The sequence below is a fragment of the Schistocerca serialis genome, chromosome 10, assembly GCF_023864345.2.
Source record: "Schistocerca serialis cubense isolate TAMUIC-IGC-003099 chromosome 10, iqSchSeri2.2, whole genome shotgun sequence".
NCBI lineage: Eukaryota > Metazoa > Arthropoda > Insecta > Orthoptera > Acrididae > Schistocerca > Schistocerca serialis.
In genome coordinates, this window is record NC_064647.1 from 34074699 (window position 1) to 34090646 (window position 15948).

Sequence of the window (15948 nt, forward strand, 5' to 3'; positions counted from 1 at the left end):
AATATGGCGCAACAGCGGTAAGCCGACAACAGCTACCCCAGGATTCTCCTCTCCGGACGTCCTTCCTTCTCCACAGAAGCAGTCTGTAAGGCAAATCTCCAAAGTTGTACCAAACACTCGCCACATATCTCCAGAAACGTTTGCTCTAATAAGGGAAAAACAAGAGTCATCGATGCAGAAAGAAGCAGAAAAGAGAGCTTCTGAGCCTAATGGTGACGGGAAAGAAAGGTATTGGTATTAGAAAGAGAGCCAGTGTAAGCCTATTCAACAAACCTGCTACCGAAATTAAAAGAAAAGAATTAGACACCGATTTATATATTTTCGACAATGCTGTACCCATAAATGATTCTGAAGGAGTGGCGATGGAATGTAAATGTGGATTGGACTATAGAAAATTGTCAAGTGTTGTAGATGTGGATACGACGCCAAAAGCGTGCCACATGGTACTATGAACACTGTATCGGTGCGAGGAGCCACAAGTAATTACTCAGTGGTCACTGCATGTGATTTATACAAGAACAGGAGCATTATGTGAAGGTAAATTTCTATTAATGTGAATTATTACTGTGCCGTAATATGTATTAAATTGAAATTACAATTGTTTTCAGCTAAATATAAATGTAATTTAATTGCATATCTCCCCATATTTAATCTTACTGAAATAGCTCCAAGCTCTATCCGAATAGCTCCACTCCATTGCATATTTGCCCAATGCACAGGGTAAATAGAATAACAGCATAACGTAAATGTCTGAAGTTCTGTACAATCACATTACATAGACAGAACAGGTATAGTTACACATATATTAGGTGTGTACTGCCGGAATTTCACATTACCGTTGTTGATAAAATACTCATTGCATTTCCTAGAGATAGGTGTATTTCAACCAGAAGCTTCTGTCGTTACAAACGAAACGTGGGTAATGTCCATGCCATGAGAAGGTTTCCGCGGTTTCTTCTGATGCAGCTGGATTGTAAACTGCTGCTAGCTGTCGTATCGGTCGTATAGTTTGTCCCAGAAGGCCACCCGCTCCTCGAACGGCCGCCTAGCTATGTTCAGCCCGCCGCTGGTGATGTGCAGGAAGCATTGATCCTTCTCCGTGAAAGGCGGCCATGACACCTCCACCTCGGGGTCTGCTACTTGGCTGCACAAACAGAATGAAAGGTACCTCAGAAACAGCAAATAACATATAACTCTACAAAATATAGTTATATAGTTAAAATGTGAAAGTGCTTCAAGAGATACACTATGTGATCAAAAGTTCCAGACACCCCAAAAAACATACGTTTCTCATATTACGTGCACTGTGCTGCCACTTACTGCCAGGTACTCCATATGGGCGAGAGAGCAGAAAGGGGCATTCTGCGTAACTCACAGACTTCGAACGTGATCAGGTGATTGGATATCACTTGTGTCATACGTCAGTATGCGAGATTTCCACACTCCTAAACATCGCTATGTCCACTGTTTACGAAGTGATAGTGAAGCGGAAACGTGAAGGGACATGCACATCACAAGAGCGTACAGGCCCACATCGTCTGTTCACTGACAGAGACCGCCGACAGTTGAAGAGGGTCGTAATGTGTAATACGCAGACATCTATCCAGACCGTTGTTGTTGTTGTGGTCTTCAGTCCTGAGACTGGTTTGATGGAGCTCTCCATGCTACTCTATCCCGTGCAAGCTTCTTCATCACCCAGTACCTACCGCAACCTACATCCTTCTGAATCTGCTTAGTGTATTCATCTCTTGGTCTCCCTCTCCGATTTTTACCCTCCACGCTGCCCTCCAATACTAAATTGGTGATCCCTTGATGCCTCAGAACATGTCCTAACAAATGATCCCTTCTTCTAGTCAAGTTGTGCCACAAACTTCTCTTCCCCCCAATCCTATTCAATACTTCCTCATTAGTTATGTGATCTACCCATCAAATCTTCAGCATTCTTCTGTAGCACCACATTTCGAAAGCTTCTATTCTTTTCTTGTCCAAACTATTTATCGCCCATGTTTCACTTCCATACGTAGCTACACTCCATACAAATGCTTTCAAAAATGACTTCCTGACACTTAAATCTATACTCGATAACAAATTTCTTTTCTTCAGAAACGCTTTCCTTGCCATTGCCAGTCTACATTTTATATCCTCTCTACTTCGACCATCATCAGTTATTTTGCTCCCCAAATAGCAAAACTCCTTTACTACTTTAAGTGTCTCATTAACTAATCTAATTCCCTCAGCATCACCCGACTTAATTCCACTACGTTCCATTATCCTCTTTTGCTTTTGTTGATGTTCATCTTATATCCTCTTTTCAAGACACTATCCATTCCGTTCAACTGCTCTTCCAAGTCCTTTGCTGTCTTTGACAGAATTACAATGTCATCGGCGAACCTCAAAGTTTTTATTTCTTCTCCATGGATTTTAATACCTACTCCGAACTTTTCTTTTGTTTCCTTCACTGCTTGCTCAATATACAGATTGAATAACATCGGGGAGAGGCCACAACTCTGTCTCACTCCCTTCCCAACCACTGCTTCCCTTTCATGCCCCTCAACTCTTATAACTGCCATCTGGTTTCTGTACAAATTGTAAATAGCCTTTCGCTCCCTGTATTTTACCCCTGCCACCTTGAGAATTTGAAAGAGAGTATTCCAGTCAACATTGTCAAAAGCTTCCTCTAAGTCTATAAATGCTAGAAACGTAGGTTTGCCCTTCCTTAATCTAGCTTCTAAGATAAGTCGTAGGGTCAGTATTGCCTCACGTGTTCCAACATTTCTACGGAATCCAAACTGACCTTCCCCGAGGTCGGCTTCTACTAGTTTTTCCATTCGTCTGTAAATAATTCGCGTTAGTATTTTGCAGCTGTGTCTTATGAAACTGATAGTTCGGTAATTATCACATCTGTCAACACCTGTTTTCTTTGGGATTGGAATTATTACATTCTTCTTGAAGTCTGAGGGTATTTTGCCTGTTTCATACATCTTTCTCACCAGATGGTAGAGTTTTGTCAGGACTGGCTCTCCCACGGCCGTCAGTAGTTCCAATGGAATATTGTCTACTCCGGGGGCCTTGTTTCGACTCAGGTCTTTCAGTGCTCTCTCAAACTCTTCACGCAGTATCGTGTCTCCCATTTCATCTTCATCTACATCCTCTTCCATTTCCATAATATTGTCCTCAAGTACATCGCCCTTGTATTGACCCTCTATATACCCCTTCCACCCTTCTGCTTTCCATTCTTTGCTTAGAACTGGGTTTCCATCTGAGCTCTTGATGTTCATGCAAGGGGTTCTCTTATCTCCAAAGGTCTCTTTAATTTTCCTGTAGGCAGTATCTATCTTACCCCTAGTGAGATAAGCCTCTACATCCTTACATTTGTCCTCTAGCCATCCCTGCTTAGCAATTTTGCACTTCCTGTCGATCTCCTTTTTGAGTCGTTTGTATTCCTTTTTGCCTGCTTCACTTACTGCATTTTTATATTTTCTCCGTTCATCAATTAAATTCAATATATCTTCTGTTACCCAAGGATTTCTACTAGCCCTCGTCTTTTTACCTACTTGATCGTCTGCTGCCTTCACTACTTCATCCCTCAGAGCTACACATTCTTCTTCTATTGTATTTCTTTCCCACATTCCTGTGAATTGTTCCCTTATGCTCTCCCTGAAACTCTGTACAACCTCTGGTTTAGTCAGTTTATCCCTGTCCCATCTCCATAGATTCCCACCTTTTTGCAGTTTCTTCAGTTTTAATCTACAGATCATAACCAATAGATTGTAGTGAGCGTCCACATCTGCTCCTGGAAATGTCTTACAATTTAAAACCTGGTTCCTAAATCTCTGTCTTACCATTATGTAGTCTATCTGATACCTTTTAGTATCTCCAGGATTCTTCCATACATACAACCTTCTTTCATGATTCTTGAACCAAGTGTTAGCTATGATTAACTTATGCTCTGTGCAAAATTCTACCAGGCGGCTTTCTACTACATTTCCTTCTCTCCCTTTTCCTACTACCGAATTCCAGTCACCCATGACTATTAAATTTTCGTCACCCTTCACTATCTGAATAATTTCTTTTATTTCATCATACATTTCTTCAATTTCTTCGCCATCTGCAGAGCTAGTTGGCATATAAACTTGTATTACTGTAGTAGGCGTGGGCTTCGTATCTATCTTTGCCACAATAATGAGTTCACTATGCTTTTTGTAGTAGTTTACCCGCATTCCTATTTTCCTATTCATTATTAAACCTACTCCTGCAGTACCCCTTTTTGATTTTGTGTTTATAACCCTGTAGTCACCTGACCAGAAGTCTTGTTCCTCCTGCCACCGAACTTCACTAATTCCCACTATATCTAACTTTAACCTATCTATTTCCGTTTTTAAATTTTCTAACCTACCTGCTCGATTAAGGGATCTGACATTCCACGCTCCGATCCGTAGAACGCCAGTTTTCTTTCTCCTGATAACGACATCCTCTTGAGTAGTCCCCGCCTGGAGATCCGCAGACCATCACACAGGAATTCCAGACTGCAACAGGATGCACTGCAAGTACTATGACATTTAGGCGAGAGGGGAGAAAATTTGGATTTCATGGTCGAGAGGCTGCTCATAAGCCACTCATCACGCCGGTAAATGCCAAACGACGCTTCGCTTGGTGTAAGGAGCGTAAACACAGGACGATTGAAAAGTGGAGAAACGTTGCGTGGAGTGGCGAATCACGGTACAATGAGGCGATCCGATGGCGAATGCCCAGTGAACGTCATCTTCCAGCGTGTGCAGTGCCAAAAGTAAAATTTGGAGACGGTGGCGTTATAGTGTGGTGGTGGTTTTCACGGAAGGGGCTTGAACACCTTGTTGTTTTGTGTGGCACTATCACAGCATTGGCCTTCATTAATGTTTGAAGCACCTTCTTGCTTCCCACTCTTAAAGAGCAATTTGGACATGGTGATTGCGTCTTTCAACACGATCGAGCACCTGTTCATAATGCAAGGCCTATGGCGGAGTGGTTACACGGTAATAACAACCCTGTAATGGACTGACCTGCACAGAGACCTGACCTGAATCCTGTAGAAACCTTTGGGATGTTTTGGAACGCCGACTTCGTGCCAGTCCTCACCGACTTACTTCGATACCTCTCCTAATTGCAGCACTCGGTGAAGAATGGGCTGTCACTCACCGATTCACATCCTTACCTCTCCTCATTGCAGCACTCGGTGAAGAATGGGCTGTCATTCCTCAAGAAACCTTCCAGCACCTGACTGAACGTATGCCTGCGAGAGTGGAAGCTGTCATCGAGGCTAAGGGTGGGCCAACACCATATTCCAGCGTTACCGATGGAGGGCGCCACGAACTAGTAAGTCATTTTCAGCCAGGTATCCGGATACTTTTGATCACATAGTGTACGTCTGGACAAATCTCCTATTTAGCTTCAAGACCACATTTTTCTTCACAGGGCTACCACAGGGAAATTCCAGGGTATTAGTACACAGTCACTTTGACAGAGTGACAGTGAAACTGTTTCTACATTCCGTCACCACCACCTACTTACATTGTGGTGGATAGCTCTGCGAACAAATAATGAAATCGGCATGGGATTCTCTCTAGCGCCAGACGTCACTAACATATACAGGGCGAAGAAAACATGGCGTACTTGGAGGTCAGCAAGCGAAATGTCATGAAGTCTCAAGAAAAAAGCTTATCACGCAAAATTAGATGGGGTGTGTTTTGAGAAATCATGTATGAAAACGGGGAGCTGGCAACACTGTCTCATCCTGCAGCACATCGGAATGTAGAGGGGGCACAATCCTCGGAGCTACAGGTTCATACCGAGCGAGGTGGCGCAGTCGTTAGCACACTGGACTCGCATTCGGGAGGACGACGGTTCAATCCCGCGTCCGGCCATCCTGATTTAGGTTTTCCGTGATTTCCCTAAATCGCTCCAGGCAAATACCGGGATGGTTCCTTTGAAAGGGCACGGCCGGCTTCCTTCCAAGTCCTTCCCTAATCCGATGAGACCCATGACCTCGCAGTTTGGTCTTTTCCCTCAAACAACCCAACCGAACCTACAGGTTCAGTGGTGAGGTGTGGTAGCTCAACCCCTTGCCGCCTACTCGTGGTTTCATCGTCCTTCAGCCACCTTCCACACATGCTCACGAGAGTAGCATGCGAACAGCCGACCGACATCGCCATCTCTAAACTGTCCTCTACAGGACGAAATCATAAGAAGCTCATTCTGACTCGAGAAGCAGGTAATCCATACTCATATGACTGACGTTCGTTCAAAGTTTTCCCACGTGCCCCATGTAAATCAGCTATTATTAATAGACCAAAGAATACCTGTAGTTCTTTGGAGCCACGTTCTATCCAACATTCAAGATACGGGTGTGGAGCTTTTCTGTTTTCTGCATGATTATTGGTATGCATTATTATTACACTTTGCATGTGATTGGTGATAGAAAATATGAGACACTCTGTCCTTGTCTGTATTTGTGGTCAAAGGAGAGGGAGAATATGTGCAGTTTCATGTGTTACAATACTGGTAGCCTACTTACACACATCATGTGGTATTGCCATATGTTATCTATCCACTTGTAGATAAAAGAGTAGTCGCACTAGTTTCCCCAATACCATTATCATCTTCTTCGCATTCATTAACATTCCTCTCGTTTCCAGCCTGTCTCTCCTCCTCTATCATATCTACACCAGTGTCACTCTCATCCCCATTTCCAAAAATTGATTCATTATTAGTATCACTCTTATGCCCATCTACTGCAACTTACCAGAGTCTGTGAGCCCTTTCAAAAGCGTATACCATAATCCATTATCAATAAAGTGTAATAGCACCTCTTACTTCTACAAAATGTAATTTCTGATGATGCAACTGTTCCAATCATGCACATGTGTGTATTTTCTACGAGTTGGTTACAATAAAGGAGGTATAAATGTTGGTTGATAAGGTCCATTGATTCCAAGCTTTTATTTTCATAATGGAATTGAAATATAGCATTGAAAATCACATATCATGTACCTGGGGTATTTTCTGGCCCCGTTGGAAAAATTTCAAATTATTGTACAACCATAAGTACAAATGGCGTTCAAAAAGTTTGGCACAGTCGTCTCTAGATTTTTATTTTTCGCGGGAGGAGAATGAAACTTTTGTGAACATACTTGGAACATTTAGCTATAAGTTGGTATATAAAAGTATTTTCTTTTATTTACAGGTGAACCATAATGGACCGTGAAGTAGAAGTCAGGTTGCGAAAACGGTGATGGAGTTCCTCTACAAGACCGGCGATGACTCTGCCACATAGATTCACAGGAAGTTGCTCCCTGTTTATGGGGAGGACACAGTGGATCGCAGCAGTATCCAGCAGTGGTTACAGATGTTTAAAGATGGTGATTTATCTCTACTGGACAATCCACGATGCGGTAGACCATCGACGGCAGTGAGTGATGTGAATAAGGAGACCATTGATCAAATCATCCAAAATGACAGACGGTCGTCTGAAGGCCCATCTGCGCGGTAAATATTTGGTGGTGAGAAAGACCTTGACTCTAAGCACTATGGGACTTAACATCTGAGGCCATCAGTCCCCTAGACTTAGAACTATTTAAACCTAACCAACCTAAGGACATAACACATCCATGCCCGAGGCAGGTTTCGAACTTGCGACCGTAGCAGCAGCGCGGTTCCGGACTGAAAAAAGACCTTATTTCCTGTGTCAAGCGATGGTGTAAAGTCTATCCCCAGAATTTTACGAAAGTGCATTTACACCATGGAAAGAACGTTGGGCCAGATGCGTCACAGATGACGGAGGCTATATTGAGGACGCTCAATGCATAGCTAAATGTTCAAAGTATGTTCACAAGAAATTTCATTCTCCTCCTGCAAAAAATAAAAAAATGTAGAGACAACTGTGCGAAACTTTTTGAACGCCCTTTGTATTTTAGCCAGTTGTAATAAAAAGGCCATAAAAATGATATCTATAGGGAACCTTTAACATTGCAGCCCTCAGCAATCGTGAATTATTTAATGATTATAAAGAATCCGCCTCAATTACAAATCGAGGCGGATTCTTTATAATCATCATATCTATAGAACTCTTCGTCCACTTTAAAACTATTTCTTTGTAGCTAAGAGAGCCTTGGAGTCTCAAAAATTCCAGACATTAAGCAACAGGAATCTCTTTTGTTACATATGATACTACGTTTCTCATTTTGTGAAATGCATAATTTTGCATATCGGGTCAGTTAAAGCTAGTTGCTAATAATTGAGAAATGTCTGAGGTTACTATTAAAATGTCTTCAAGATCATTGACATATAGTGTGAGCAGCAATAAACCCAACACACTTCAATGAGGCACACTCACATATACTTCTACATCTGTCGATGAATCTCCAGCCGCGAGATTCTGCGTCCTCCCTGTCAAGAAATCCTCGATCAAGTCACAAATTTCGCTTGAAGTTCCATACAGTCGCACTTTCCATAAGAGGTGGGATACGGATTCAAACAATTGTCGGAAATCAACAAATAGTACACATACCTGACTGCACTGAACCTTCGCTTTCAGGATGTCACTTGAGAAATGTGTGAATTGAGCTTCACATGATCAGTGTTTTCAGAATTCATGCTGGTTGGCATGATGGATGTTATTCTGCTCGAGATACCTCATTGCTATGTATATATGAAGACTGAAGCGACGAATGGAAATTTTTACGAAGAGCAGTATTCGAACCAGGGTCTCCTTCTCAATAGAAAGGTGCGCTAACCACTACGCCACCCTGGCACAGTGGCTTTGCACAACTGCACCGACTACTCCAGTACGCCTCCTTCCTCAATCCAGATTCCCATCCACCCCTCAGCCCACTGGTATTCTCCCTAAATTCTGACAACATTGCTGGAGCTCTCCAGCTGTATTGGAAAGGCACTTCATTTGATGAAAGCACTTATTTCTGGGTTTCAGGCGGGCTCTGTCGTTTTATTCCATGCTGAAGTGCTATTCCAGTACAGTTGGAGAGCCTCTGCAATGCTGTTCCAGTTTCGAGGGAACACCAGTGTGCTGAGGTGCGAACAGAAATTTGGTCTGCGGAGGGGTGTGTGATAAAGTTGTTTGCACAATTGTGCAAAGCCAATTTGTCAGGTTGCCACAATGGTAGCCCAGGACACCCGGGTTCGAATCCCAATCCGGCATTTCCTTTAATCGATTTAGGAAAATCACCAACTTTTGGTACAAATTTTCATTTTTCACTTCCATCTGCATATATGCAAACGTTGTTTGAGACGTGGAAAGGTCTCTGGAACCATTTAGTTTCACACCTTATTACTTTGAACTCAGAATATGTTGTAAAATTCAGCAACAAGCGGATGACAAGGACACTGCACAGTACTTTTGTGTATCATTTCTGCCAGCTTTCTTGTAGACATGTGCGTCCAGCCCTTTCTTCCACAGACCACGCAGTTTTGTTCGGGGCCTCTTTGGTACATTATGGTTAAAATAGGGACTAGCCCATCCACAAATTTGGCACAGAATCTTATAGGGACTCAGAACTTGAATTCTTCATATCGCTGTACGAGCCCCGTACATCACACGTTGGAGAATACTTGGCACTCACCTTGTTTTAGCGAAGTTGGTCCAGAGGCGCGTCAGTTGATCGGCGAGTTTCCCTTCGAAGGTATCTTTTGGCGGTGGATCTCCGTAAATGGTGCCGCGGCAGAAATACGGAAAGTCTTGTCCATGACCAGCGCCTGAAACATGGTACAGCAACAGCACTTGGCATTGCAACGAGCACGGTTCTCCTTAAAGTGCTGCATCTCACGGTAGGAAAGGCGTAATCGAGGGGAAGCGTTCTGGAGACTGAAATTGTCAGTCTGGAATAGTGGTGCCAGATCCAATTTGCAGAAAATCGGGAATTATCGACCGATATTTTATTTTAAAAACTACACGAGAGTAGGATCCAGCAGTCGGACATGACAAGAAAAGAATTTATGAAAAAAACTCCTTTAAAGAGTAAAACGTAAGAGAAAGATACTGTAAAAGAATTGTATGGTTTGTGTTTGTAAAAATGCTAACGAAAGCTTAAAACGTAAGACGGACTGGTATTTGCTGTAGATAACAGTCTGTGTCACGATTTATTCAATCGTTATTATCGATTTCGATGGAATTATGCAACAGCAAGAGAATAAAATCTGAGATATTTGTACTATGCTACGACAAGACAGAAATAAGAGGACGCACTGAAAAGTAATACCTCCGAATTTCTTATGTGAAAGCTGTAAAAGATTTTTAAATAAAACATACATTACTAACATTTTACATCCTTTATTTTTCATATCTACACTACTGGACATTAAAATTGCTACAGCACGAAGATGACGTCCTATAGACGCGAAATTTAACCGACAGGAAGAAGATGCTGTGATATGCAAATGATTAGCTTTTCAGAGCATTCATACAAGGTTGGTGCCAGTGGCGACACCTACAACCGCTGACATGAAGAAAGTTTCCAACCGATTTCTCATACACAAACAGCAGTTGACCGGCATTGCCTGTTGAAACGTTGTTGTGATGCTTCATGTAAGGAGGAGAAATGCGTACCTTCACATTTCCGACTTTGATAAAGGTCGGATTGTAGCCTATCGCGATTGCGGTTTATCGTATCGCGACATTGCCGCTCGCGTTGGTCGAGATCCAATGACTGTAAGCAGAATATGGAATCGGTGGGTTCAGGAGGGTAATACGCAATGCCGTGCTGGATCCAAACGGCCTCGTATCACAAGCAGTCGAGATGACAGGTATCTTATACGCATGGCTGTAACGGATCGTGCAGCCACGTCTCGATCCCTGAGTCAACAGATGGGGACGTTTGCAAGACAACAACCATCTGCGCGAACAGTTCGACGACGTTTGATTTCAGCTCGGAGACCGTGGCTGCGGTTTCCCTTGACACTGCATCACTGACAGGAGCGACGAACGTGGGTGCACGAATGGCAAAACGTCATTTTTTCGGATGAATCCAGGTTCTGTTTACAGCATCATGATGGTCGCATCCGTGTTTGGCGACATCGCGGTGAACGCACATCGGAAGCGCCATACTGGCCTATCACCCGGCGTGATAGTATGGGATGCCATTGATTACACGTCTCCGTCACATCATTTTCGCATTGACGGCACTTTGAACCGGAGACGTAACATTTCAGATGTGTTACGACCCGTGGCTATACCCTTCATTCGATCCCAGCGAAACCTTACATTCCTGCAGGTTAATGCACGACCGCATATTGCAGGTTATGTATGGCCTTTCTGGATACAGAAAATGTTCGACTGCTGCCCTGGCCAGAATATTCTCCAGATCTCTCACCAATTGAAAACGTCTGGTCAATGGTGGCCGAGCAACTGGCTCGTCACAACTGTGGTATCGTGTTGAAGCTGCTGTACCTGTACACGCCATCTCTGTTTGACTCAATGCCCACCAGGGAAGACGAATGGAATATTCCAGAATTAGAAACACGAACAGCTGCTAGCATGAGTTTCCTAGAAGTAGATACCTTAGGGGTTGCGAAGCAACTCAAATCGCTTGATACGGTCAAGTCTTCAGGTCCAGATTGTATACCGATTAGGCTCCTTTCAGATTACGTTGATACAATAGCTCCCTACTTAGCAATCATATACAACCGCTCGCTCACCGATAGATCTGTACCTGCTGACTGGAAAATTGCGCAGGTCGCACCAGTGTTTAGTGGGTAGTAGGAGTAATTCATCGAACTACAGACCTATTTCATTGACGTGGGTTTGCAGTAGGGTTTTGGAGCATATAATGTATTCAAAGATTATGAATTACCTCGAAGGGGACGATCTATTGATACGTAATCAGCATGGTTTCAGAAAACATCGTTCTTGTGCAACGCAGCTAGCTCTTTATTCGCACGAAGTAATGGCCGCAATCGACAGGGGATTTCAAGTTGATTCCGTATTTCTAGATTTCCGGAAAGCTTTTGACACCGTTCCTCACAAGCGACTTCTAATCAAGCTGCGGGCCTATGGGGTATCGTCTCAGTTGTGCGACTGGATTGGTGATTTCCTGTCAGGAAGGTCGCAGTTCGTAATAATAGACGGGAAATCATCGAGTAAAATTGAAGTGATATCAGGTGTTCCCCAGGGAAGAGTCCTGGGACCTCTGCTGTTCCTGATCTATATAAATGACCTGGGTGACAATCTGAGCAATTCTCTTAGGTTGTTCGCAGATGATGCTGTAATTTACCGTCTAGTAAGGTCATCCGAAGACCAGTACCAGTTGCAACGCGATTTAGAAAAGATTGCTGAATGGTGTGGCAGGTGGCAGTTGGCGCTAAATAACCAGTGTGAGATGATCCACATGAGTTCCAAAAGAAATCCGTTGGAATTCGATTACTCGATAAATAGTACAATTCTCAAGGCTGTCAATTCAACTAAGTACCTGGGTGTAAAAATTACGAACAACTTCAGTTGGAAAGACCACATAGATAATATTGTGGGGAAGGCGAGCCAAAGGTTGCGTTTCATTGGCAGGACACTTAAAAGATGCAACAAGTCCACTAAAGAGACAGCTTACACTACACTCGTTAGTCCTCTGTTAGAATATTGCTGCGCAGTGTGGGATCATTACCAGGTGGGATTGACGGAGGACATCGAAAGGGTGCAAAAAAAAAAAAAAAAGGGCAGCTCGTTTTGTATTATCACGTAATAGGGGAGAGAGTGTGGCAGATATGATACGCGATTTCGGATGGATGTCATTAAAGCAAAGACGTTTTCCGTCGCGGCGAGATCTATTTACGAAATTTCAGTCACCAACTTTCTCTTCGGAATGCGAAAATATTTTGTTGAGCCCAACCTACATAGGTAGGAATGATCATCAAAATAAAATAAGCGAAATCAGAGCTCGAACAGAAAGGTTTAGGTGATCGTTTTTCCCGCGTGCTGTTCGGGAGTGGAATGGTAGAGAGATAGTATGATTGTGGTTCGATGAACCCTCTGCCAAGCACTTAAATGTGAATTGCAAAGTAATAATGTAGATGTAGATGTAGGTTTGAGTAGTTCTAAGTTCTAGGGGACTGATGACCTCTGATGTTAAGTCCCATAGTGCTCAGAGCCATTTGAACCATAAGAATGCTAACGAAAGTTTAAAACGTAAGACGTACTGTTATTTGATGAAGATAACAGTCTGTGTCACGATTTATTCAATCGTTATTATTGATTTCGGTGGAATTATGCAACAGAAAGAGAACAAAATCTGAGTTATTTGTACTATGCTACGACAAGAGAGAAATAAGAAGGCGTACTGAAAAGTAATACCTTCGAATTTCTTATGTGGAAGCTATTAAAGATTTTTAAATAAAACATACATTATTAACTTTTTACATCTTTTATTTTTCATGTCTACATATCTGCAGCCGTCTGCAGCTAGAGGGATACGAACTGTTGTGTGTAACATAGCGGCACGTAACGATACTATGTCGGCGAGTGACACACAGCGTGCTGTAATCGAGTTACGAACTCGAAGATTTCGTCGACATGCGCAGCATGGGGATGCCAGACCACACACGAGCGCTGCAACTATCCGACGTCTTGGGTTCACTGTCATCGATCATTCTCCACGCAGCACCAACTTGGCCCCATCCGACTTTCCTCTGTACGCAAAACTTAAAAAACACGCTCGAGGTCTTCATTTTGAGAGTGATGAGTGCGTGCAAAGCAGAGGTGAGGTTTTGGCTGTCTGAACAGAATCAAACATTCTGCAGTGACATTATTAACAAACTGGCCTCTCGTTGGGAGAAATGTGTCCGTCATATTGACTATGTTCAGTAATAAATATGTAGAATGAGAAATAAAGATGTAAATGTTAATAAAGTTTGATTTGTTTGAAAAGCTTCAAAAAATTCGGAGGGATTAGTTTTCAGGACGTCGTCGAAAATAAGACCCATAATTGCAGACGCTGTTGGTATCAACAGTCCTCGTGCATATTAGATATCCTGATACATCTGCGAAAGTATTTTTGTCGCGAATTGTTAGAAATAGTTTACCTACAAAATTAATTTCTTTTGATCTCACATTTGTAAAACAGTTCCGAGTTACATTGGAACGATCACATGCGCGGAGCTGCAGGGATGGTAGCGCATAGTCTGAGGGGCAGTTGCAAGATGCTTAGGGACTACCTAAAACCATGTTGGAATTTTACTACAGCAGATAGGTTCGAGAAAGGTGACTCGTTTCGAGATATGAGAGGCTAGAAATGTGATTCACTTGTGGCTGTAACCATTAAAGAAGGACTTCTCCATCGGCTACAATACGGGTATGTAGTTGAACGGTAAGACTTTATTCAAAATCATAGACATCATTTCTACCAAAAGCGTAGCACTAGAGATCTGAAAAGCTAGTGCACATTTATTATGACCTCAATCAGCACACCATCGACTACTGTTTGTGATCCTTCTCAATCAACCATCGCCTATAACTCAGTGGATATATCGCAGAATCTCTGAGATGGCATCGAGACAGAATGCGTTACAAATACTGGAGAAATATCTAGCGGCGGCATGAGGGTGTTGTAAATTCCAGTTTCATACCACGTTCCTCAGCCGAATCACTTTCAAAGTTCGGTAATTTTATTATGAGGGTGCACCGTCGGTGACGTGTAACCGCACTGCTGGACTGATAATATACACGCCTAAGATCACCGTCTATATTCAGTGTCACGGTATTTGTCTGGAAAAACCAATTCATTCGGAGGTAATGTCATAAGTCGATTTATAAAGCCAGTATAGCTTTTAACATGGATACTTGTGTGCACCTGTAGAAACAAGACCGCTTTTGATAGTAACCTACAGTAGTTGTTGCGATTGGGTTTTTTAACATCTGGCGGTTATTAAGACGATTACACCTCTCTTTCTAAGACACAGTGGTAGCACTCGCAAGAAAAACTTATGAGACATGTCCACCCATCGCTGATTTTCTCTCAGTATTATTTCGTATCGTCAGTAATCATTTATTGGCAAAATGTTATACTTAGTAGTAGGGGTTGCGTGATAGGTTTGCCTTGAGCATCAGGCAGTGTGTGTTTGTGTTCTGACATGTACAAAGGAAATTACTATGTCCAGCTGTAAGGAAGGTGTGGATATGACGTGGAATACTGTGATAGCAAAGGGAGGAATATCTCAGGTCATAAGAATGGTACAGATATTTCCAGAGCCACAGCTGTCAGCAGGGTGTATTTCCGATAGTTCGCTCATTGTCGACTGTCGTTCAACTGTGACCATGATCGTAACATTTAATTGCAAGTATAGCAATCAAATGTGTTTGTGACCGATTTCGTAGGATAATTCTGTATAGGGGTGTGTGGCATGCCGGCAGTGGCCTGTGGTGGGAATGATTCACGTTTCCTATTAACGGCAGGATCCGTCGAAAGGAAAGGCCTGTTGGGATGCAGGAATGTAGCTGACTTAACCGTGTCGTCCTCTAGATGGCTGAATAGCGAACTAATACTTAGCATGTGTTAGACAGATTTCATGATCGCGTGGAAATTTGAGAAGATTCAAAATGGGCGTGTGTTTGCACTGGACCATTATTCCCTTCCATGTAAATTGTCTGGTTGACTGCTTCTGCACATTTCACACGTTTATTTAGCTGAGGGAGCAGCCATTCTGGTGTATGTATCTAGCAGGTCAAGGACAGGTGGATGATATGTTTGCTGATTCTCTAGACATGAGAAACATCGTAGATGACTTCATAAATTATAGTGATAATTTGGAATTTGTTACATCACTGTCATCGGTATTCACGAGTAGAATTATCTGTTTCCTGTATCTTTTTTTTCTAGTTTTGACGTAAAGGTCTTCCGAGACGGGCTAACTTCGTAGTTACTCAGTGGTTTACAGCGCGCTCCACATCGCCAAAGCTTCAGATTTCTTGAGAAATAA

At 42.8% G+C, this 15948-nt stretch overlaps 1 protein-coding gene across 3 annotated transcripts in view; it reads right to left on the reverse strand.

The window, feature by feature from the left end:
• Positions 1 to 646: 646 nt before the first annotated feature.
• Positions 647 to 15948, reverse strand: part of LOC126424769 (esterase FE4-like) — a 298792-nt gene continuing 283490 nt past the window's right edge. For 2 of the 3 annotated variants that reach the window (XM_050087521.1, XM_050087519.1), the window contains 3 exons: positions 9612 to 9744; positions 4397 to 4526; positions 647 to 1144 (listed from right to left, as the gene is read on the reverse strand). In XM_050087521.1, the coding sequence (XP_049943478.1) occupies positions 1046 to 1144; positions 4397 to 4526; positions 9612 to 9744 (362 nt within the window). In that variant the 3' untranslated portion in view covers positions 647 to 1045. The remainder of the gene's footprint in view (positions 1145 to 4396; positions 4527 to 9611; positions 9745 to 15948) is intronic. The other variant, XM_050087520.1, reaches the window with a different exon arrangement.